Raw genomic sequence first — 26,110 nt, forward strand, 5'->3', positions numbered from 1 at the left:
ACAAGAAATTCTGCCTTTTTCGGAAGTCAAACATAACAATTTAAACAATAAAAAAGACAATTTGCAGCATTTTCCATTGAGAAGGATATAGTGGTCGTTTTTTTTTATATTAATGTCCTCTTTTTCAATCTTAATTTCTGTAGATTTGGATTTAGTAATGAAAGGACAGTATGGCTTTAGGCATACGCGGAGATTTATCCTATGCATTTTCCTGGACGTTATTTTTTGTACGGATTCTTCGATATGATAGTGTAAGTACTTACTTTTTCATATTACTGCGATGTGTTTCTTAAATTTGCAAACACATACAGATCATTTGGGTAGATAACAAACAGGCCCGTGGGAATGAAATATATGGAGATAACGAACAGTATTCAAGCTCAAAAGTCCATTATACAATACAAAATAGGAGCAGAGCAAACACGGACCTCCAAACATCAGAGGTGGGATCAGGTGCCATGGAGGAGTGAGCATCCCCTGCCGACCGGTCACACCCGCCGTGTGCTCCTTGTCATGATCGGGAAATAACTGAAAAATCCGTCGACCATTCAGTGTGTAAATAATGGCCTAACAATTAGTATGAAAAATGTCAGTCAGCATTTGACTCAATGATAAATTGTATTTGCTGACAAGGTCATCGTATCGACCATAGAACTTACGAAATGATAAACGAGACAGCTGATATTCTTGTTTCATCAAGTTATTTGTCAATAATTTACCTCGTTTTAGAAATTGTACATACGTAGAGCATGCTCTTGCGTATCGAATCAACTGAGAGATATATACCCCGTATGCAGGTGATGAAGTTATATTGCTGCATAAGTAAGGGAAGTTGACGATTGAAAAGTTAAAGTCATCACGTTTATCATAAAGCTTGGTTGTAATTAGGAAGCAATTTCACTTTGGGGAGGGGGGATCACACCAAAGTAATTTACGACAAAAATGATATTGACAAAACCATTAGTAAAAGATAGTTGCATAAGTATATGGTTTGAACTTGAACTTTATTCTTATAACTTACAAAACAGTGAAGAGAAGATATGTACTGTACAAGTATAGTCGTCCTTGGCTTTGTATTTCGTCAACAGTACGTTTTGTTACAAACTTTTTTCAGTGAAGAAGAAAAAATAATCTCTCCTTATTCATCTTGAAAATAAATATAATCTCTCCTTTACTGGCATGAAAATAAATAATTTGAATCGAAAAATTTTTCCAGCCCCCCCCCCTCCCTTTTCAGAGTCAAATGGTCGTCGCCCTAATCGTAGAAAAGACAGTGCAAAAACAAAGTAAGAAAAAAAGGATTAGTACAAATTTTATTGTTTGCACTCAATTACTGTTAGCTATTAAAATTTAAGTAAAATACGTTTTAATAGCTGCTATAAAAAATTAGAGTGTCACTTTCATTTATTGCAATTTTTTTATTCGTTTTGTCCATTTTTTTACGATTGAAAATCTAGAAAAATTGTTAAGTCGTACGAAAATTAGATCACCAAAAAATTATCTCCCTTGCCGTGAACAGTATTTCAACCAATGAAATAATTGAAAATTTTCACTTCGTGTATTTTCTACCAATCACAAAAGAGAAGAAGTGCAAAGTCCGAAGACTGTAAAATTCTTCAACTCTGTATACCGTCTTCCAAGGAAGACGGTAATAATAAACAGAAAATATTACATGCCTGAAGAAGGGGTAACAGAGTATGTCAACCAAGAGAGCCAACTTTCTCAATTATAATATCTTACAATTTACAAATTTTGCTAAGTTGATTAGTATTGGTTACATTAAAAAGCATTTCAAATTTCAAAACATTTGGGTTCAAATGAAAATATTTTGACAAATACATAACTCTTGAGTTCTTTATAGACACATCAGTACATTTAAATAAGTAATGAAATTCATCCCCAATTTCGTTGCTGTTACATAATTTACAAATTCTATTTTCTCTAGGGATGTTTAACCATCTACCAGTCTCAATTGGTAATTTTGTATTCCCAGTTCTAAATAAACAATATTTCTTGGATTGATTAGGAGGCAAATTCAACAAATAGTCTTCAAAAATTAATGATTTTTTTAAAAAAAATTCTATAGTTCAAACCTTTTGGGGAAGTTTGTACATCACTAAACCATGTTTGCTTAAACTGATCTAAGAGAGTGGTATATACCTTATTTTTTAGCCAAGATATATTAATTGAATTTTCGTACCACACATAAGTCAATCCACATTCATTTGAAATTTTCTGAACAAAATCACACCATGGATTCTTACATATCTTCAATGCACATAAAAGTTTTGCAGACAATTTAGAGCTCGGAGCATTAATAAGTTTACCCCAAAATGAGATCATTCTAACTTTGATATCAATTAATAAAGGGTGTCTACCAAGTTCTCCGTACACCATAAAGTTTGGTGTTGATGTTTTCAAGCTTAGAAAATGTTTACAAAATTTTAGATTTAATTTCTCTATTAGTTTAGTATTGTGAAAACCCCACATTTCACATCCATGTAGAAGTATTGGTTTGATAATTTTATCAAACGTCTAATTTACAATCCATTGATAAGTTATGTTTTCTACATCTACCAATAACACTATACATTGCTTTAGTAGATTTGTCATATAATTCTTTGGTATTTAAATTGAAAGAATTACTTTTACAAAATGTAACACCTAAATATTTAAAGTTGTCAACTATATCAAGCTTGGAGCCTTCAAATGTAAAAGAGCTATTGTTTTTATCTTTACCAAATATTACAACTTTTGTTTCCTTACTATTAACCTTAAGGTGCCATTTCTTGCAATATTTAGAAAACGTATTTAGCATGTACTGAAAATCATCTGCATTTTCTGATAACAAATTAAATATATGGAGATAACGAACAGTATTCAAGCTCAAAAGTCCATTATACAATACAAAATAGGAGCAGAGCAAACACGGACCTCCAAACATCAGAGGTGGGATCAGGTGCCATGGAGGAGTGAGCATCCCCTGCCAACCGGTCACACCCGCCGTGTGCTCCTTGTCATGATCGGGAAATAACTGAAAAATCCGTCGACCATTCAGTGTGTAAATAATGGCCTAACAATTAGTATGAAAAATGTCAGTCAGCATTTGACTCAATGATAAATTGTATTTGCTGACAAGGTCATCGTATCGACCATAGAACTTACGAAATGATGACTTTAAACGAGACAGCTGATATTCTTGTTTCATCAAGTTATTTGTCAATAATTTACCTCGTTTTAGAAATTGTACATACGTAGAGCATGCTCTTGCGTATCGAATCAACTGAGAGATATATACCCCGTATGCAGGTGATGAAGTTATATTGCTGCATAAGTAAGGGAAGTTGACGATTGAAAAGTTAAAGTCATCACGTTTATCATAAAGCTTGGTTGTTAGATTACCATTAACGTCTTTTTCAAGTAAAATATCCAAATATGAAACAGATGTGTCAGACTCTGTGGTATCTTTTATCTCAAGTTCACCAGGATATATCGTATCGACATAAGAATGAAAATAGCCATTGTTAATTGACAATACGTCGTCGATATATCTAAATGTCGAGTTGAAGGTCACAGCAAGTGTTTTCTTCTTTTCACGTACAAGATTTTGGACAAATTCTGCTTCATATGAATACAAAAAAAGGTCTGCTAATAACAGGGCGCAATTGGTACCCATAGGAATTCCAATAGATTGTTGGAAGACCTGGTCTCCAAAAACCACATAGATATTGTCAATCAGAAACTCAAGCATCTTTTTAATGTCAACTTCAGAGTACTTGTGTGTACAATCAGAATGTTTTTCAACAAAATAATTTTGCAAATGACCAATGACAAGGTAAGTATATTTACGAGTTCCATTTCTATTGAAAAAGCAGCTGTCAATGATATAAAAAAGCCTGGACTTTAATTTATCGTGGGGAATGGTTGTGTATAAAGTTGAAAAGTCGTAAGTTTTTAAGCTGTTAATTTTGGTAAAATCTTGTGATTTCAAATTTTCCAAAAGTTCCTTGGAATTTTTAAGTATCCACATCTGATTTACACCACTTCTCGAATATATTGTTGCACAGTACTCTTGAAGTTTCTCCTTCACCACTGTTAATATCTTAGTGAGGAGTAAAGATAGAGGCTTGGTTGAACATTTACTGGAACCCGCTATGTATCTTTGTTTGTAAGGATTTTTATGAAGTTTCGGAATCCAATATAAATATGGTAATTCAAATTCATTTTGGTTGTTTGGAATATTAAAAATATTCAAAACTGACATATGATTTTGAAGAATTTCTTCCTTAGAAAGGGAACTATGAGTATAAGTTGGATTACCACTTGTAGAATTAAATCCAAGTTCCTCTAAAATACATGTAATATAATGAGCCTTACAAACAAAGACAATTTTGTTACCTGCTTTGTCAGCAGGGACCAGTACGTACTGATCATGTAATCTATCTAATCATGTAATCTATATCTATTTAAATATTAAAAATTAGATAAACAAACTTTATTTCACTTAGGAAGAATAAAACATAATTAAATTTCAGCATCAATCATATTCTGTGCATAGCAACCAAATGATGTCCATAGCAACAGAGCTGAACAGACATTTTGTTATTTATGAATTATCAAAAACTACTGGAGATACTCCAATGGACTACCGTAGTTAGGAGAATTCAAACAAATAATCTAGTAGTGTGCATCCCTAGATGCAATATTTGTGTCATTTTGGTCTGATACCTTCATTATCTTCTTCAATCATAATTATGATTGACCAACAGAACTGTTATCTTTCCCCTTATTATGTATTACCATGGAAACAACAGTAAGATTAGAAAAAAACTGCTTCAATTTTAACAAATTTCTAAATATGTTTTAACAAAAAGTATACCGATATCAGCTTCAGCAAAGTATGAACTTATTATTAAAGGTATGTAGTATACAAGAAAATATAAACGCAAATCTAAATATACCAACTAGGATCTGTTGCCATGGCAGTACAAACTTGTACAGTTTTACAGTTTAAAAAGTTGAAAATTACCTCTCTAGTTTAAACTTATATACACGTATATCTAATCAGCAAGAAGTTGAGCATTAAATTGAAACTGAATCATTCAAAACACAGGCTGATCTACAAGAATGACATATAAAATTGAGATGCATTTTTATTTCTTTTTTTGGAAAAAAGATTAAATTTTAAGTTTTTACACTAAATAAAGGTTAAAAACACACATCAATTTTTAAGGGAAAAACCTTCAATTTCTTCCACGTTGATACTAATATACTCTTGCAACATCAATGAATAAAGTGATATGATGTTGAAATAATTATGTAATGTGCCCTTAGCAACCAATTTTACTGCATAGTTACCAATGTATTTTCAAAACACTGACAAAAAAAAAAAATGAAGAAGAATACAAGATATTTAAGCTTCATCTCACTTATGAATTATAAACACATATTCAATTTTCTGCATCAGTTATGTAATCTGTGTATAGCAACCAAATGAGGTCCACAACAACAGAGCTAAACAGACATTTTGTAATCTTAAATTATCAAAAAAATGTTGGTAACACTCCAATGAACTATTTATGAAAATTTAAACAAAAGCGTGATCAATTTATTTATGAGAATTGTATTTATTTATTTTTTTAGATTTAACATTTACATAATTTGTCTTAAATTCATTATTTCTCTTCTTTTAATTGATTAGTCATTCCTCATTCAATGAAAGCTTCAATCCATTTAATTTTCATCTGTTTCTTGATAGGACAATGCCCATGTCACAGCATTCAAAGAAATAATCTCAAACTGTACTTTTCAGAACATAACCACAGAGACCCATAATGCTAGTGGCTTGTGTCATCTCACTTGTCTCACTCATGTCTGTGTCTTGACTCCCTGCCAATCACAGTCTCTCATGAAAATCTGACTGCTGTGTAAAAACTTAAAAATTAAAGCAATATTACACGAAGATGTCCTAACTACGTCTCCTTAAATGGAGAAAAAATGACAATCTCAAAGGATAATTTATTCCTTTAATCCGAGTAAAATTAAAATATTACCTTGGGTTCAAATTAGCAATTTATGAATTAAAAGAAAAAAATTAATAAGAAGAGTTCCATCGGTCACACTGCTCACCTAAGCCACCTATGCAATGCTATTATTTTTTTGAAGTTTTTGAAAAACATTGCAATCTATATTCCCATGAAACATACATGTTCTTACTGGGGCTGTACCCTAGCATCAAGAGGCCATGACTTATGCATACTTGAATCCACTCACAAAAAATGCATATGCTGGATAGCAATATGACTTAGGTAGCCGACCTGTATAATGTAAAATTTGCTTCCAGATTAGGCAGATTTTAGCCCCCCTCAACCCAGCTTGTATCTACAAGACTTGGGAATTTTGATTTTCTCATGAAATATATTGCACACCATTTATAATTTCGCTTGTTATTGGCACACTAGGATACAATGAGTTCATTTAGGAAATGAATTCAACTTCTGAGAATTCATAAGGACATGAATTAGGACACTTCACACAATTCAGTTTAAGAAACGTGATGTGAACAAATTTAAATCTACATACCTGAGGATGCTTCCATATCAATATGACTGATCAAGGCCTTGCTGTTTTAGAGAAGATGATTTTTAAAGATTTTTCCTATATATCCCTATGTAAGACTTTGATTGCCCTTGTTGACCCCATCCTACCCCAAAAAGGTCAAGATTTGAACAGAACTGGATCTACACTATGTAATGAAAGTTTCACATAAGTTTCAACTTATCTGGCCAAGTGGTTCCGTTTTTTAAAGATTCCACTAAATTTTCACTAGGTTTTCTCCCTCTTGAAAGATTGTATGGCCTTTCTATGAATAAACTTGGATTTCCTTTACCCAGGGATGCTATGTAACACTTTTGGTTGAAAATTGGCTAAGTGGTTCTGGAGAGGAAGTCAAAAAGTTTACAATTGGACAGACAGACGAACACTGAACAAATGTGACCATTGAGCTTACAGCTCAGGTGAGCTAAAAGGTGCAAATGAAAAAAAAACAATAATTATTATACATGATAATATACTTACATTATCTTAAGATCCATCTGTGCCTAATATAACTGATACTGGTTTCAATAGATAATTTCTTCATTCTCTCTATGAAAGTATAAAAAAAATATAATTATAGGTTTGATCTTGAAATTATGCCTGTTATTATACTGACTTTTCCATGAATGTCAAAATGTTATGACACACATCTATTTAACTTGAAAATTGAGAAATATTGGAGGAAATAAAATACATTTAAGCAACATGTTTTTTAAAGGTGCTCAGACACAGATTTGAAGTTAATATTTTCTCAAATTTTCTGTATAATATCACGACTTATATATTGCAATAGCATTTCACACGAAAATATAATTAAAAACTTATTTTATCTGGAAATTATTGGAACTACGAATTCCTGGACGCGTTTGATTAACACATCCTTGCACTTTCACAAATTTTATCTTTATCCTTAATATTTAAGAAAAGAAGCTATTTTTGTGTATTAATGAAAAACATTACATCTATAATCCAGAAAATTCAGAGTAGAAATGTGCGAAAGCAAACCCTCACTAATATCGTCAGCCCGTGCTCAGTGTTATGTACAGAGTTTAACAAATTGAATACACCCGTGAAACGTAAACTGTTTTTGTAAACAGGGCACGAACTCTGTTATTGTTAATGTTTACGATTCACCGGGTGTGTTCAATTGTTAAAGTCTGCACACACCACTGAGCACGGACTGACAATACTGTGAGTGGGTTTTTCATTTGAATGCCTGAAAAATTCAACCACACTTGGTATATTTTTCTGGATTATAGTTTTAATATTTTTCATTAATACACAACAAAATTGCCACTTTTCTTAAGTATTAAGAATAAAATTCAATTTGTGAAAGTGCAAGGATGTGTCAATCAAACGCGTCCAGAAATTTGAAGTTTCAATAACTTCGAGATGAAATAAGATTTTTATTATATTTTAGTATGAAATGCTATAGCAACATACAAGTCATGAAATTATGCAAATTATGTTAGACGCGCAGTTTAGGGAAACAGAGGAGTGGATCAATCTTTTTCATAATTTGTTAATGTTTACATGAATGTTAAAACTTTTTATTTTTTTTTTATATAAGATGGTAATTAAAGTTAAAAAATTGTCAAAAAATTATACAAAAACTGATGCTTTACACGTTTTGCGCTTATATAAACGGAGACTATGACGTAGTTAAACAGAGTCATGTGACCATGTGTCCTTCATCCCCTTAGGTACTTTAGTTCTGGGTATAGTATATCTGAAGAAGATTGAGACACCTGGTTCTTATCTATCAGTGGGAACCTAGGGGAGAAACACTGTGCAAGTAGTACCTTACCCAGTCCCCATCTCTAGATGAAAAAGAAAATTTAAGTACTATGTGATACACCCTCAGACATAGCTGTCCAATCATTAACTCAGACGGAGTAAAAGGAAAACCTATATATCCCTTGTTAGAACCTGATCATACACGTTACATAGGAAATATCTCTGAAACCTTCTTCTCTAGAACAACTAAGCCATTATTAGTCATATATATATATATATATATATATATATATATATAGAGAGAGAGAGAGAGAGAGAGAGAGAGAGAGAGAGAGAGAGAAGCAACCTAAGGTATTGTAGAATCAAGTTTGTTCAAATCATGACCCCCCAGGGGTTGCAGAGGGTCAAAGTTTTGCATAAGAATATATAGGAATCATCTTAAAAAAATCTTCTGCTCAAGAACAGCAAAGCCACGATTGGTCATATTATTATAGGAGCATCCTCATGTAGTGTAGATTCAAATTTGTTCCAAATTTCGGTGGTAAGGGTGGGGCCACAATGACCAATCAGAGTTTTACAAAGGAATACATAGGAATTTTTTTTTTTTTTAAAAATCTTCTTTTTAAGATTTTTATTGATTAGTATTATTGATATAAAAGCATCCTGGGGTAGTGTAAATTTAAGTTCCCCCCTTAAAACTTTTCAATATACTAAACTGATTTCTGCTTCTTCCTACCCAGTTTGCTCAGGTGAGCGATGTGGCCGATGGGCCTCTTGTTATCTCTCTTATATAACCAAAATAAAAGCAAATTGTCTGTTCGTTTTTCACTCACTGTTTATCTCAGTGATGTTTTCAGTCTTTTCAAGGCGCTAAATGAGCGCTCGCTGGTAGCATTAGTTGCAGGAAGTACCAAAATTAGTTGGAAAATTTTGAGGATCACGGCTCTCTCAGACTTTTTTTTCATTTGAATGCCTGAAAAATTCAACCACACTTGGTATATCTGGCGTTAAGTCTTTTGGCAAAACAGTCTTTAACATTTAAAGCTGGCAGTGAAGATCCTTGTCTTCAAATCTGTATCATATAGGGTCGTGACAAAATTGAATTCCTCTTCAAATATTTGACCTGTGCAAGCCTTAATTACGAGGTTTTCAAGATTTACATAAGCTTTGTAACGTGGTTGGTCAAATCTAGATTTTATGCCAGCTAAAAGCAGATCTAATGCCTCGTAGAAATCTTTCCTATACATATCTGCACACGATGAAAAAGTATGTGCTGCTGTCCCATCATCAAGTTTACGAGGAACTTTGCGTTTTCTAGGAAGAGCAGGATCATCGATGTTCATCTGTTTTGCTTTTTCAACAACTTTCTCGTAAAACTGAGTGAAGATTGTCTCATCTCGGAGACTTTGCAAAGCACTCATTGTCGTTGATGCCATTTTTTGACCATCACTCGCCGATGGATTTGGAGCCTGCAGAACCCTTGCCAGATTATCAATATAATGTAAAAGTTTTTTAATCAGTAAACAACCAAAGAAAAATTAAACAGTCACTCCACTAATTCTGTTTCTCATTTTTACCTCACGCTCGTATTGGAGGCTTTCATCCCAAACATTTCTTTGAATTTCATAGTTTGACAAAATGCGCAAGAATGTATTGGCTTTTATTGTCCCTCTTGTGGGATGCAAACCCCCTATTCCCACTCACGTTTTCTCTAGATTTTGGGCATTTTTTAATGTATTGAAAATCATCTCCCTTCTTGGAGATTCTTTAATCAACTTTGCTAAATCCTTTGTAATGTCCAGGGTGTATCAAAGCAACTTACATCCCTTAATAGAATCACTGCAAGCCAGGTTAAGAGCATGACCATAACAGTGTATGTAAAGGGCTCTGGGTTCAAGTGCATGAATGTGTGTTACAACACTTGAGTTTGAACCAGCCATAGAAGCAGCCATATCATAACCCTGGCCTCGTACTTTGCTGATAGGCAGATCGAACCTCAAGAGGGCATCTTTATTTGCTAGGGTTATTGAATTAGCCCCAATGTCAGAAAGAGTGCATCCCTAATAAATCTTCACGAGCGGTAAAATTTTGATCTACCCTTCGAGTGCATAAAACAAGTTGCTCTTTCTTGGAAATGTCTCTTGTTTCGTCTGCCATTATTGAAAAGAGTTCAGACGATTTGATGAAGGCAACAATTTGTCGCAAAACCTGCAACCCCAATACCTGCAAAATTTCATTTTGTATACTTATTTGTCTTGCGTTGTAGCCATTCCTGAAGCTGGGGATCGCGTTTAGCCTCAAGCATGAGAAGTTGATTAAAGAGTTTGAGTATTTCTCGTCTTTGTCACCCCGGGGAGCAATTCCTTGCCGAGCAAGAAACTTCAAAATGTTTGTGAATTTAAGCAAATTCTCTCTGTTAGACTTCTCGACTTCTTGCGTCTTTGAAAAAGATTCTCCAACATCTCTAACCTCCTCCTTTATCGTAAACTCCCTTTCCGTTGCCTCTTTATGGCAATCACTTTTCTCATGTACGGCGAATTTTGTGGTTGTTTTTTTCAGTTTTTAAGGAGACTAGATATGAAAGCTTTTTCTTCCTTGTGACAATTGAGAGTCTTCTTCTGAAATGATTTTATGCAAGGATAACAGAATAAAACATCTTTGATTTCTACATAATGTAACCAAGACCCCTGATCAAACCAGGAGGCATTGAAAGATCTCATCTTTTTACCAAACCTTTTTGCTTGAAAGAAAATAGTCCGGGGCTGATTTGGGGTACAACCTATCTCTGGTGTATGCCACTTTTCATGTACAACCTGGGCCTTTTGAACTTGTATTTCTGAGATATCATCTTCTTCTTCTGAAGAAGAAGAATCAATAAAGGAAGCAACCTGCATGTTTGTGAAGCAAATGAGCGATGAGGTTTAGAATCCCCAAAGGATAACCTAGAACGATTTGACAGAGGTTCCTCGGGCTTGTGAATACAGGCAACAAAATATTTAGGTGCCCAACCATGTATTTTTGTAGCAATTGTTTGAGTCCACATGACCTGATGTGGATAGCATCCTGATTTTGTTTAGCATCAAGAGGAACAATAAGCTGATTATGATCTTGTCTGTTTACACCAGGGTTTTGCACGTCGGGGGAAATTGACATGATTGGTTTCTGCAAAACGTTAAAAGCTACTATTAAACATATGTAAAAGGCTTGAGTAGTAACCGTTCTGGGTTGTTTTTATTGTTTCCTTTTGTAATGAAGCAACCAAATCACCAGTAATTAAGCAATCTTCTGACAGGGAACTTTCAAAGATATATTGAAGTGAACATTTGTTTGTGGACATGGTCACAAAAGTGTTTTCATTGGTGTAGCACTTCAGGTTTGAAACAAGTTCAAACACAATCTGTACCCTCATTTCCTTAAAATTGTCCTCATGTCCAAACACAAAAGAGAGAAAGTTCTGAAAAAAAAAAACAATTCCCATTACCATTTATCTGAATCGGGAAAAGCTCAGAAGGAGCATCATTTGGAGGAAACACAATCTTTTCGAATATTCGAAGTTAAATATTAGATATTAGTTATGGTTGTTGAAATCTTTGCCCTTTGATTTGAAAATTTAGTGCTCTCCATCCCCTTTTCCTTGCTTCTTCATGCACTTTTTCGAAAAATGCCTTTCTTTCGTCAGTCTGGGCATACATTGTGAAATATAATCAAAATTGAAATTGTGCGGAAAGTTGATCTTAGACATAGTGTCTACTCTTGGACCAAGAATGAAGACTTTGAAGCTTTGAAAAAAAAAGTTACACGTCATGACCTACGTCACTGGGGTGTGTTACGTCACTGGTAGATCCTACTTCACACATTGTCTGGTTTACCTTTGCCTTAAAACAGTAATGATAAAAAAAGTCACCAATTCATCATATTAGCTTTACAAACAGATTTTAAATATGTACAAGCTTTGAACTGGTATTAGGGCAGTTGGGTATAGGCATTTTTGTATCAAGACGAAGTTTCTATGAACAAGCTATCTAATGAATTATTGTCATATCCCTCGGGAGATGACACATTAAGTTTGAATCCGGAAGGGAAGTCCTAGTGCAAGTTGCCATTCATAAGCTTGTGGTCTGGCAAAGGACCTGATGATGACACGATTTCTAAATATAGAGATGTAAACAAAATTGACCAAAGTCTGTTTTATTAAACAAAATGGTCCATCTCAAAGTAAAATTACTCAGGGTTCATTGAAAGTAATAGAGGTAGGATCACTTGTGGTGGTGGATCTTCAAAATACACATAAACATTGTATCTAGGCTATTGCGTAAAACGATGGTCAGCGCGCGGGGATCAAAATACACAAAACATGGCATATGGAATGTGTAATCCAAGGCGTGGATCCAAGATTTACTGACGAAAGAAAACAGTAAAAACATTTACATAATAACTCACATTAAATGCATATATATACAATGGCAAATGCTTTACTTTTCTGTGGACATGTACATTAGTCAATCGATAATTACTGCCGTATATATGAAAAATAAAACAGAACTTATCCCCCCACCCCCCCACCCCCTCAAGAAAAATAAATTTCGAAAAAACGAAATTTTACCTAAAAGCACAATTTAGGCAGAAACATAAATGTCTCTGATTTAAGTAACTCAGTGCTGCAGGCATTGGAATAAAGATCATAAAGAAGCATTATGTGTCTGTTAATTAAATGCGGAATCGGTAAATAAATCGGTTATTGTTTTAAATTTTTTCTATCTTTGAAACGTGATTGATTTAAATTGTGTAATTTTTAAATAAAGTAATAAAACAAACAGAAAGATCTTTTTAATTTAGGTAGTCTGATCTTATAAAAAAAATTGACCTTAAATAATTCTTACGAATATTTCTCTGTTGTTAGAATTTTTTTTACAGACATTATGCAAAATATATTTAAAATGAATAAAGCATATTTACAACAGGTAAAATAATACAGGCACGTAGCATCAGGAGGGCCACCCCCTTCCACTTTTCCCCCAAACATTGAAAAGGCACACCCTTGCCCCCTCTTCCACCTTTTGTTGCAGTATGGTACGTCAAATCATCCCATGGATGGGAATGTTTTATAATATAAAATATGTTTGTTGGAAACGTTGTAATCCCTCCTTCCAAGAAATGAAAATATTGAGTTTGGATAGCCAGTTTGGATAGCCCCTTTTTTCCCCTTGTCAAAGGTTGTTCAGATAAGCCGCCTATTTATTATTCACCCCCCCTCCATTTTTTTTTCAAAAGCGATACTACTACCTGTAAAAGCTGAGAAAATAATGTAACATTCCAGTGTTTATTCTGTGACATTAATGAAGCCAAAGAGATGACATTTCAGACTTTCTGCAAACCTAAACTTGTTAGACCTTTAAATTTAGTCAAGGTAACATATATAAGATAACCTTTTGATTAGTTGTCTCTTGCGAGATTTTTTCACTCGTATGAGTCGTCAACAAATAACGGTGAAGAACTTTAAACGTCACTTGAAGAGTGAGGGTACTTTACCGTGTCAACACCTATCGCGATACAACTTAAGGTCATATCCGAAATATCCTTGACTTTCACTCCTAGTGCCGGGTGCTTGAGAAACGAACAGGCGCTGGGAACGAGAAACGAACCATGTCCTCATGATTACGACCTTTTGGATGATGCCCTAAGAAATGTTAAGGCATTAAGTGCTTTTCATAATAATTTTTTATTTAAGCTAAAGGACAGTCACGCTGACTGCCTCTCAGTCTCATTGATTTAAATGAACTCTCTGCTTAAAATAATTATACATTACACTATATGTTAATTTTACTATATGATTTTTTTTGGAAAAAAATATTGTGCCCCCGGTTCCTGCAGCCATGACAAAACGATATGATTTTTTTTTTCATTTTTATATTTGACGCGACAGATAAATTAAACTCGAATTTCACAAAGTCTTTATACTTATATATTATGTCTAATAATATAAGTTAGTGAGATTGTCTTGTGCTATGGCAGTTTTTTAATTGCGAGTGGTTATAAAAAACTCATTCATTCAAAATTATTTTATCTTTATTTTTTCAGTTGACCTTATGGCCCGTAGACAGCTGTCCCAGAAATCAATCTGAAGTCGAGGCAGCCACACTCAGACTAAACTGTTCTGATGTAAAGGAGTCGGTAAATGTGTATCACTGTTTACCTTTCTCGAATCTGTCTGGGTTGGTAGAATTCTGTTTAGATGGATTTAGTGGTTTGATTGAAGCAGGTAAATAAATTAATACTAGTGTTTCTAATGAAAGTATCCTCAATGATGTAAAATTTAAGGCGTTCCTTACAAATCACTTCATTCAATTTATGCTTATTAATAATGCAATATCCACAGGTAATTGTATGGTACTCTCCAGGGATACTTTGGACGACCACCCATGTGACCATTTCACCAATGGCTGTCCAAATGCTAATTACCTTTCGAAAAATATGTACAATTGTAAGTATATTCTAGGATGTTTATGCATAGATACTCAATAAACATTTAAAACATCTTTTCTTTCAATATTATCATTTAAATACAATATGCCTTAAACTCGTGTTTTAGATAGGATTTCAAATTATGAAACAAAATTAATTGACTTGAAGAGTTAAGTGTTACTCTTTACCTTATAAAACAATGTAATTCGCATTTTATTTCTCAGAAAATCAATTTGTTTTTAGAATTTATTTCAGATGAGCAAATTGTTAAGTCTAACCTTTATTTTTCTTCTTTTATATATATAACCAAATTCTGTCCAGACGGTAAATTGAGAACCTTTCATCTAATACTTTAAATTTAAGACATGGGCGGATGCTATTAAGAATGGGTGCATGACATCTAGATGTTCTATCATAATCCATTTATAAAACCAAGGTCATTTTTTTCCTCAACAAAATATAGCCCAAACCTTGAGATTCCTTTGATTTTATTTTTTACATAATGTGGTTAAAACATGGAAAGTTGAGATAATGAGCTTGTTCAATTTTCGTTACTTTCTCATTTTTTTCATTAGTTTTCTAAGATATTTGAACTTAACCCATTTGTTTAACCAAATTGAATAAAAAAATGTTCATACCATATATTTGAACACTTTGAAATTAGTTTTTCTAACTCGGAATGTGAAAAAACGCATCAAAGTTTTGACCTTGACCCACATCGTAAATCTAGGTTACATTTCAAAAAGTCCAAGCTATAGCATTTGAACACGTTCACATTTTTTTTCTAATAATTTTTTTTCAACATTAAATGATAATTAAGAGGAAAATTGTAGAAAAAGATCAATTAAAACTATTGACTATATATTGACTGTATGACATTATATAATTTGGGCAGTGTGCTATAGGGATAACATGAATAAGAGATAAGACTTGTCCTTGATATGCACCAAATCATACTTTTGCTGTCAGTAATGTTGTTTAAAAAAACCTATCATTTGAATGGGAGATATGTTTTGTGAAACAAAACCAAACCCATCAGTTTTTCTTTTAAATCTATTTACTACATTTAATACATTTGCCATTACTTTTTTCTGTCCTATTCTGGTTAAAACTTGATTCGCTTATGCAATCGTATTTCGTTATTTCTGATAAAAGAAATCTATAGGAACCCTGGATCTTTATTCAAAAAAACATACTTGAATGTTATTATGAAAATGTTAACTTATATAAAACTTATATTAAAATGTTGATTTCTAGGAAGAAAAATGACCACGGTAATGTCTAAGAATCTGTGACTGTTCACGAATGCTAAGTAAAAGTTACTTGTGTTATATTTCATGCTTTAATGTGCATGTATAATAAATGTAGATAAGAGGCGAGGACTTAAGTGCAATAATACGAGTTCACTGGGGAAGGGTAACACGACTTAGTGTTACATTACATTACAAATCAAGAATTGGAGGCATATTCTGATTTTGATCTCTTAGAAGTTTTCATTGTTCCTTTTGCGTTCTTTCCCCATGCCTTTGTTGCAGATATAATCTAAAATTGTGTCGTATTTTGATTGTCATATATCAAACTAATATTTAGTCCATTGTTTTGTACTAAATTTGACTAGGTAATGTTCGGTCTACCTTATCAATATATACATGTAGAATTCTTGGTGGGTGTGACTGGTCAAAAGAGAATGCTTACTCCTCGAAAGCACGAGATCCCATTTCTGAATTTTCAGGGATCCGTGATTTACGCCCTGTTCACAGATTATTTTTTTTTTTATTTTTGTAGGTTGTTTTTAATATCGATCACCTTTCCTTATCTTCAGCTGTCCTTGCGTTCTCTCAGAATAAAAATATTACTAGTATTCCTTCATATTGATGACAAATCTCTTTTTCATAGATCCAGCCTGCTTAAAGATAAACCCACAAAACAATTGTTATATTGCGGATCCCAGGTGTCCTAATGAAAGGTAATAGCATAAACTGTAACTATAATAAGGTATTTTGATATAAATCACTTACAAATGTTAGAATTATAATAAAGGTTGTTATACTAGCAAATTATACTCTTTACATTTATAATTGCTTATTGTAGAAGAAAATATCTATTATCTTGTACAGACATAAAATATCTTTTAAATTTTATTTCAGATATCAAATATATAAGGGACTTCATGCATTTAATCCTATTTGATTGCAAAATATTTTACAACTTTGTTAAAAAATTAAATGTGTTCTTAGGTTTCTCAAAACAACGGCCATGTCTACAATAACTTCGTCGGAAAAAGAAACGATTAAGCTTACATATACTGCAACTGATAATAAAAGTCTTCTAGTTGAGGCAACTTCCATTCCAGCACTCAATGGAAATGATAATCCCAGGCTGCTATATTTAATTCCAGTTTCGCTTGGTGTTTTATTACTGCTGGTTGCGATTGCATTAGTGATTTTGTGGAATCGGAGGAGGTCTAAACGAGCAAGAAAAGGTAATCCAGTAGCTTAACTGGTTCCCCTGACTTTAACCTGGGCCATAAATTTTGAATGGTTGAAGCTAATGTTTATATATTACACATGTGTATTCCCGTTGGAAGACCAGTAATTTTACGATTTGACCTTGACCTTGGACCTTCAGAAAATTTTATCCTTGACTTTCATATTCCTTGTGACAAGATCATCCCTTGAGTACCACTAATTTTTACCCTTTGACCTTGACTTTGGAGTTTGACCTACTTTTAAAAATCTTTAACCTAGTCCATAACGTTTAAACGTTTTTCTTTATATAAGTGGTACCGGATAACAGTACTATTCCCAATGCCAAATTAATTTTTTTCCAATTTTGAGATTAAACTCTCCAGGAACAGACTACGATGGCATCGTATTTCTTTTCAAATGAAACGTTTTATGAGTTGAGAAAATACTTAACTTAAATCGAAAGTAGAGATCAGTTTAATATGGCGAGACATGTGTTGTAGACAGTCAGTAGCTTACATTTTTGACAACTTGAAAATATGAGAACAAGGGACATTTATAAGTAAAACAATGAATATTTGTTGTTTTGTTTTTAAAACATGGATAAATAGGTAATAAGCTAGAAAAATGTATATATTTTTTGAAAATTGTAGAATTATTGTGGCTTCTTTTCTGGTTACCCATTTAAAATGAGGTCATCCTTAGTCACAAATGTAAATATAAGTAACAAGGTATCATTTTGGAACATTTATCGGGATATAAATAAGGGTGAGTGCGTGATCAAATCTTCCATTAATCCTTTCGGAGATTTCATCTCGTGACTAACACGTATCTTGATAAACGTTTCAAACTGAAACATTTTATTAAATTGAATTCATATTTATACAAAGCGCTGCAAAGTTGATATTAAAAAAGTTTTTCGAGATAGATCACTGTTCGTTATCTTCACCTTTTTCATTATGTAGCAATATGTTAATATGTTCTCTCACATAGATCAAGAGAGATAACTTTGAGTGAATAACTCTTCTGGGATAAGAGATAGTTGTGGTTGTTTTGACTGAGTAAAATGTGTCTTTGAGAAGAGTGTGTTCACTGTTGTGATTAGTTGGTGATCCCCCTAAAATACATAGAGTGATTAACACAATATACATTGTACCATTTTAACCTGCATATGGAGCTTATGTCTTTAGATGAAAGAGCATGCTCAACATACGATCAATCTCTAAACAAGACAATCTATTGATATATATGCTGATGAAACAAGAACATCAATACGCACGTTTCAAGTCAACATTTAGCAAATTTTATAGTTGATGAAATGACCTTGTCAGCAAATGATGTTGACTGGCGGTTTTCATACCTGCTGTTAAGCCATTATTTTTACACTGAATTGTATACGGATTTTCCTGTCTGCCCTATCATGACAAGGAACACACGGCGGATATGACCGGTTAACAGGGGATACTTATTTTTCTTTAGAACTTGATCCCACCTCTGATGTTTTAGAGGTCCGTGTTTGCTCTGCTCCAAATCTATATGTTTCAATGGACTTTTTAATGAATATATAATTATCTATATTGTTCATTTGAAATTTTATATATGACGTCCCTTGATCCTCAGTTGTAGAAAAAAAATGGCATCTAATTTTAGCGTGGAATTATGCGTGTTAACCTCTGTAATATCGAGGGGGCTTACTTTTTTTAACTTTTTTAACCGGTTGTGACCGGTTATAAGAGTGAAATATATGGAGATAACGAACAGTATTCAAGCTCAAAAGTCCATTAAATAATACAAAATAGGAGTAGAGGAAACACGGATCTCCAAACATCAGAGGTGGGTTTAGGTGCCATGGAGGAGTGAGCATCCCCTGCCGACCGGTCACACCTGCCGTATGCTCCTTGTCATGTCGGGAAATAGACAATTCAGTGTGTAAATAACGCCCTAACAATTAGTATGGAAAACGTCAGTCAGCATTTGACTCAATGATAAATTGTATTTGCTGACAAGGTCATTGTATCGACCATACGACTTATGAAATGATACTTTAAACGAGACAGCTGATATTCTTGTTTCATCAACTTGTTTGTCAATAATTATCTTCGTTTTAGAAATTGCGCATACGTAGAGCATGCTCTTGCGTATCGAATCAACTCAGAGATATAAAACCCGTATTCAGGTGATGAAGGTATATTTCAGCATAAGTAAGGGAAGTTGACGATTGAAAAGTTAAAGTCATCACGTTTATCATAAAGCTTGGTTGTGAGATTATCATTAAGGTCTTTTTCAAGTAAAATATCCAAATATGAAACAGATGTGTCAGACTCTGTAGTATCTTTTATCTCAAGCTCATCGGGATATATCGTATCGCCATAAGAATGGAAATAACAATTGTTAATTGACAATATGTCGTCGATATTTCTAAATCTGATAATATCTTAGTGAGGAGTAAAGAAAGAGGCTTGGTTGAACATTTACTGGAACCCGCTATGTATGTTTGTAAGGATTTTAATGAAGTTTTGGAATCCAATATAGATATGGTAATTTAAAATCATTTTGGTTGTTTGGAATATTAAAAATATTAAAAACTGACATATGATTTTGAAGAATGTTTTCCTTAGAAAGAGAACTATGAGTATAATTTGGATTACATGTACCACTTGTAAAATTAAATCCAAGTTCCTCTAAAATATATTTAATATAATGAGCCTTACAAACAAAGACAATGTTGTTACCTGCTTTGTCAGCAGGGACCAGTACGTACTGATCATGTAATCTATCTAGTTCATTTTCACTTCTGGATTATTGAATACAGAAGGATAGATGGTTCTCATATTGCCCCTCAATCTTTTAATGTGCGATTTTAACATACATCTGATACATTTAATCCATTCTGACAAAGTGCAACGTCTTTTTTTCATGTCTGGCCCATCGCCTGGCGTAATCCTCTACAGAGTCCATAATATTTATGAAATTCCGACGCAGTTGAAGGATCGGGGTTCCTTATATTTAGGACCTTTTAAAATTAGTGATCTAAGGTCCTCATTATTAACTATATTTACGTCACCAGTAATAACGTGTCCAGCAAGAGGTGAAGAAGAACATTAACACGATGGAGGATTATGTTTCATATATTCGATATCCAAGCACTGTAAAGTTTCCTTGTAATTAAGAAGTTTGGAAGCAATAGTCGATGTATATTTGTATGAAATACAAGGTGTAGTCTTTAACTTGAAATATGGTGGAATACAAGACTGGACCCTTTTGTGATTAAGAATATTACTTATATTAACCCCGTCAATTCCACTGTTGACATATTGAAGTAAAAAAAAGGAAAAAACAGTAAACAACATATAATTTTAAGGCAGTGTGCTTATAAGTGATTACTTTTGTCATGTGAACACTTTATTTTTTATATGTTTAGACAAACACCAGGAGTCAGAAGAAGGTTTGCATTTGATGTCAGATGAAGATGATCCCATGAATGAAAGTAAGACTAATGAAATATGGTGTAAAATTTAGTAATTAGGTCATATTGAAACATTTTGAATATTTTTGTAATTATCTATAATACAGTTACCAAATGGAAACAAAAAATTACCTAATTTTATTTACAAAATGCTAAAAAAATTGGTTTTTTACTAAGGACATAATTTGCACGTAATTACAAAAATTACTTTTTGTTTTGAAAGTTACTTAAAGCAATCGTATAATGTTTTAGAAACGTATCTAAATATCTTCTATAGTGCACACATGCCTCGAGGACGAAGAATTTTTGGAGCGTTATAAGATATATCTTGAAGAAGGATCAGTGGAAGTTTGCCCGATTTCACAAATTATAATTGTTGGAGAACATGAAGTGGGAAAAACAACTCTGCTGTACCGCCTCCAGGGAAAAAGCCGGAAAGAAATAGAAGCAATCAAATCTACAAGAGGAATTGAATGCCACACTGAAGAGCACAGCTTTATCATAACAAAAAACCAACTTGGTAATGTTTTATCCATGCATGCAATCTTTAGAAGATATTTTTTCCTGGTCTAAATAAACTGGTCTCTATAGCTAGAAAAGCTCACACTCACACAACATGATCGGGAGGTCACGGGTTCGGTTAACGGTTCTGATGCCGAATCAAACCTTAGGTGTATAACATACATACTGACTGTTTTTTGCCAGTTACCTGGCATCAGTGGTGAAATTTATTGGTCTTTCGAATATAACCTTAAAAAACGATAAGTGTTGACACGATTAAGAACTTTCACTGCTCAATATCCCCGAGTTTCGGGAAAGGGACGTAAAACGACAATGTGAGAGAATTTTTGCTATTGCAAGCAATAGCATATATCACCCTGCAACTTTATTTTTTTTGCTGGAAGTGTTACTATTTAATTAATTCTTCTCTCCATAACGAACGGTCGATTCACTTTTTGGGCACTGAAAAAACTTTGGGTAGAATGCAAAAATATAATCCTTTTCAATCACTGTAAAAAGGGAAATTTAAAAATATATATATATTTCGTATGTTTCCAGGAAACGAAACCCATTTTGAAAAAAATTCGTATGTGAATGGTGCATCCTGTGTTGGTGGTTATCATTTTTCCTAAGTTTTGATGAGATTCACCTTGACATTTGCGAGAATATTGGCGGACAAAGTTTGACTATCAAAAGCAATACATATCCCGACTTACTTCGTGGCAACACAATTAATCAATATGGCCTAAATATTTCACAAGATACAATTACCATTTGAATTTCTGTCATTTGTCACTGAATTGTCAGCTTACCTAAGCGTCGTGTACAAGAAAGATTTAGTGGTCGAGGTTTCAAAATATCTGACTAAAATCAAATGTTTTTAAAATTTCCATATTTTATCTCTTCTAAGCAATTTTTGAAAATTCAGCATTATCTAAGCATTTCTTAACTTTTTGATGAGTCAAATTGTTTTCTGATAGGTGATAAACAATAATAAAATTGAATTGATATTGTTTAAATCATGTTACAATCCCTTGATGAGAAAAGTAAATTTAAAGGAAAAATTTTCCAGGATTTTACAATACAATACAATGCAATAATTTCTATAGCGCATTATAATAAAGACACTCTAGTGCGTTTAGCATTAAAATACACATAAGCATACAAAATGAAGAACAAAGTACTTAAAAAATGCATATGCATGTGCGTAAAAAATAGGCTAACCAAAAGACCTTATGAACTATAAGAACATAAAATGTTACTAGTGTGCTGAACCACTGCGCGGAAAACCCTATTATAAAATTACAATTATTGAAACGTTTAAAATTCAAAAGAGTCTGTACTATTGAATTAAACACAAAATTCCTAAAAGACCTTATAACCAGTTCAATGTTCAATTCTGAATAAATCACTAAAAATACAATATTTACAGTGTGTCATAGACAAGTTCAAAGAGGTGAGTTTTAAGACCTTTTTTAAAAGAGGAGACGGATTTGGATTTTTTAATACATAAGGGTAAAGAGGTCCAAAGTAAGGCGGCGGCATAGTCAAATCCGCGACTGCCGTAGGTTACAGTTCTAACCTTAGGAACATCCAAAAGGAATGAATTCTGTGAACGTAAAGATCTGGGAGGCGAGTATATTTTGAGAAGATCGGACAAGTAGTTTGGAGCACGGATGTTCAATGCATTGTATACAAACAAAAGTAGATTATATTGACTTCTGTATTCGACATGAAGCCAGTGGAGATTTTTTTAAGATTGGGGTCTCGTGATCACATTTCCTGGTACGAGTTATCAGCCGTGCGACAGTATTTTGAACTTTCTGTAGCTTATTTACAAGTTGTTTATTTATTCCGTACATCAGTGAGTTTCCGTAATCGAGTCAGGAAGTCACAAGTGAATTAATCAAAGTTTTACATGCGTAATCTGTGATATACGAACGGATGCGACCGATTTTCCGGATGTTATTGAAGCAGGTTCTAACTATTGAACTGCAGTTTTTCTCCATACTTAGAGTCCGGTCGAAATCCAAGGTTCTTTACGAAAGGAGAGTCACTGATCGAGCTTTCTCCAAATTGGAGATTTAATGTAGAAGCTTCCTTTATTTTATGATTTGGACAAAAGAGCATCAATTCAGTCTTATCATGGTTTAACTTTAAAAGATTGGTACACATCCACGATTTTATGTCTGTGAGACAAGCACTAAGAGAAGTAGCAACATTATTCCAGTTTTCATTTGGCTCAATAACTAGATATATTTGGGTATCATCTGCATAGCAGTGATATCGCATTTTGTGGCGTGTGCATATATTTCCTGTAGGTTCGGAAAACAAACAGTACATCCTGGGTCCTAAAACCGAGCCCTGAGGCACACCGATTTCAACCGAGTCTGCATTTGATAAGGTTGCACCAACCGAAACTCTCTGACTCCTGTCAGTTAAGTAGGATTTTATCCATGAAAGCACAGCACCGGATATCCCGTATGAATACTCAAGACGATGGAATAGAATCTGGTGGTCTATAACATCGAACGCGGCCGAAAGGTCGAGCATGACAAATACAGCATAAGAATTGTTGTCTAAGGCGGTAGCAATGTCATTGTGAACACGCACCAGTGCAGTTTCGGTTGAGTGATACGAGCGGTATGCAGATTGTAGAGTGTCGTGCAAATGATTTGAATCTAGATGATGTTCTAAGCGAATTGCAACAACTTTCTCAATAACCTTTGAGAGGAATGATAAATTTGAAACAGGTCTATAATTTTTGAGTTCGTTCGTATCTAGATTATGTTTCTTTAATAGTGGCTTGATAATAGCCTGTTTAAGATCCTTCGGCATGACAGATTGACGTAATGATTTATTCACTAATTCAGTAATGAAAGGTACAAATTGTTCAACACATTTTCTGATTATCGATGTTGGGACAGCATCTAGTGCGCATGATTTTGGTGGCATAGATAACAAGAGTTTCCAGATCTCATCACCAGACGTCGAATCGAATGAATTCAACGGCACGCCTGTAAACGGCACATCAGAAGACAATGCATCGGCATGATGATCATCTACGATATTTGATGACAACACTGATGTTCTGAATCTTAGACACAAAATATTTACTGAATTTATTAGAAAGGATATCGTCATTAACACATTCCGGGAGCGGCGTGACATTAGTTCTGCTCATGAGTTTTTTTGTAATGGAATATAGACTCTTACTATCCGACCAACATTCAAGGATTTTGTTCGAATAATACGACTGCTTGCTTTGATAAAACAATTTTGAGTGGTCAATACATTTTTCTCCAAAAATATCACGGTGAACAGTCAAGTTAGTATGTCTTGTTTTTCTGTCTTTTACCAATTATGATCTCGATAGAGATTTGGAGTGATGTTCCACCCAAGGTAATTTTTAGCAAGGCAACTAACTAAATCGCCTCATAGTATATATTGTATTTAAATTATTTAATATACTGATAAACTTCTTTTTGTTAAAAAAAAAATTAACATTGGTTATATTTTTTCTGCATGTACTGCTCAAGGATTTACTATTACGTTTATTTTATTTACCTTCTATGAGATTTTTTTGGATGAAGATACATACGCATCATTTACAAAACAATCACAGTGTCGTTTTAACACAGGTAGAGGTCAAATGGGAAATAGTAGAGAGATTGTGAAAAACTTTTGTGGACTGATTCAATAAATTTAATGCTATACAAAAATCAATAAGAATATAGATATTTTTTTTTTAATAATCATTAGATATAAAGACCCGCACCCCTAGTAATGTGCCCGGATTCTTTTATGTTTCGGTTTTTTGCAAATTACTAGTATAAAACACGAGTAGTTCTTAGTAGCTCTGGCGAGATTTAGTAAGACTACAGCGAGACTGTTAATGAATAAGGTACAGTAAATTATCCACGGAAGTTTACATGTAGGAAGTGACAAAAGACTAAACGTTGCACCTACAACCATTTTATTATTTACATTGTATATTTGAATATCTAGTCAACAATTGATAGCAACCAATTACAAATTTTGCGGTGATAACCCATCATCCTTTCTTACTGAGAGCATGACCAGAAAATATTTTGTACCTGTATATACAAATATAAAGGAAACAAATCACAAAAACAACTGGGCATCAGGGTTGTTTGCACACGAGTATATTTGTATTTTTTAAATTAAAGCAATAAGAATATTTTCTATTGGTTTTCCTCGCAATCCATATAATGTGGCATTGTAGATTGACCTGAAACACGTTTTCAAAGTAAAATGTCATTTATCTCAACCGCCGCCAAGTTTGCCTCAGTACACACTGTCTTTAAGTGTTATATACAAATATAAAGAAAACAAATCACAAAAAACAACCGGACATCAGGGTTGTTTGCACAGGAGATTTATAGTATCATGCTAGCAGCCCCATGAAGTATGAATTCAGTATTTTTTTTTTTCAAAATTTTATTGAATGTCTTGATGAAATCATGGACAAATAGTTGACTTTTTATGCATTGCAAGATTGATTTCTCAGGATGATAATAATATTTTGTTGACCTTTTGGTCCTGTCAAATAAGTGTATTTAGATTGACAATTCACAAGAAAAACAAATATCTTCTGCAGAGATGAACCTGAAGGGAGTCAACAGTTTTTCAGTCGACCCTGGACACGTCAGTAGATTTTCGAAAGGTAAAAAATAACAACAGATGTTTTAATAATAATGTATTACGATCTTACTTTAGGGGAAAACGTAGTTGTTCAGCTAATGCTGCAACTATTGTCTGATTATGAAATCAATGCTTTGTTCTTCTGTACCTTTAGATTTAGAGAAAAAAGGCTATTGATCGTTTTTGTGATTGTTTCTATAGATATATGGTATTAATA

The 26,110-nt window shown here is 33.4% G+C and overlaps 1 protein-coding gene across 1 annotated transcript; it reads left to right on the plus strand.

Annotated features, from left to right (window-relative positions):
- The first annotated feature begins 149 nt into the window (after nucleotides 1-149).
- Nucleotides 150-26,070, plus strand: LOC133199837 (uncharacterized). The gene is made up of 9 exons (XM_061335663.1): nucleotides 150-251; nucleotides 14,413-14,593; nucleotides 14,711-14,815; nucleotides 16,693-16,762; nucleotides 17,034-17,278; nucleotides 20,683-20,748; nucleotides 21,005-21,247; nucleotides 25,850-25,915; nucleotides 26,048-26,070. Exons 1-9 carry the CDS (start codon nucleotides 171-173, stop codon nucleotides 26,068-26,070), a joined length of 1,080 nt encoding a protein of 359 aa, XP_061191647.1. The 5' UTR covers nucleotides 150-170.
- The last annotated feature ends 40 nt before the right edge of the window (nucleotides 26,071-26,110 follow it).

This window comes from Saccostrea echinata, unplaced genomic scaffold (assembly GCF_033153115.1).
Source record: "Saccostrea echinata isolate AGI-Se365-2 ecotype Australia unplaced genomic scaffold, CSIRO_AGI_Sech_v1 ptg000036l, whole genome shotgun sequence".
NCBI classification, from domain to species: Eukaryota; Metazoa; Mollusca; class Bivalvia; order Ostreida; family Ostreidae; genus Saccostrea; species Saccostrea echinata.

What these genes read in the sequence shown, in the direction of transcription:
- LOC133199837 (XM_061335663.1), top strand. Translation starts at nt 171, where the DNA reads ATGGCTTTAGGCATACGCGGAGATTTATCCTATGCATTTTCCTGGACG. An exon ending in GTCTAAACGAGCAAGAAAAG is followed by an intron (nt 17,279 to 20,682) that starts GTAATCCAGTAG and finishes TTATATGTTTAG; the next exon opens with ACAAACACCAGGAGTCAGAA. An exon ending in CATAACAAAAAACCAACTTG is followed by an intron (nt 21,248 to 25,849) that starts GTAATGTTTTAT and finishes TATCTTCTGCAG; the next exon opens with AGATGAACCTGAAGGGAGTC.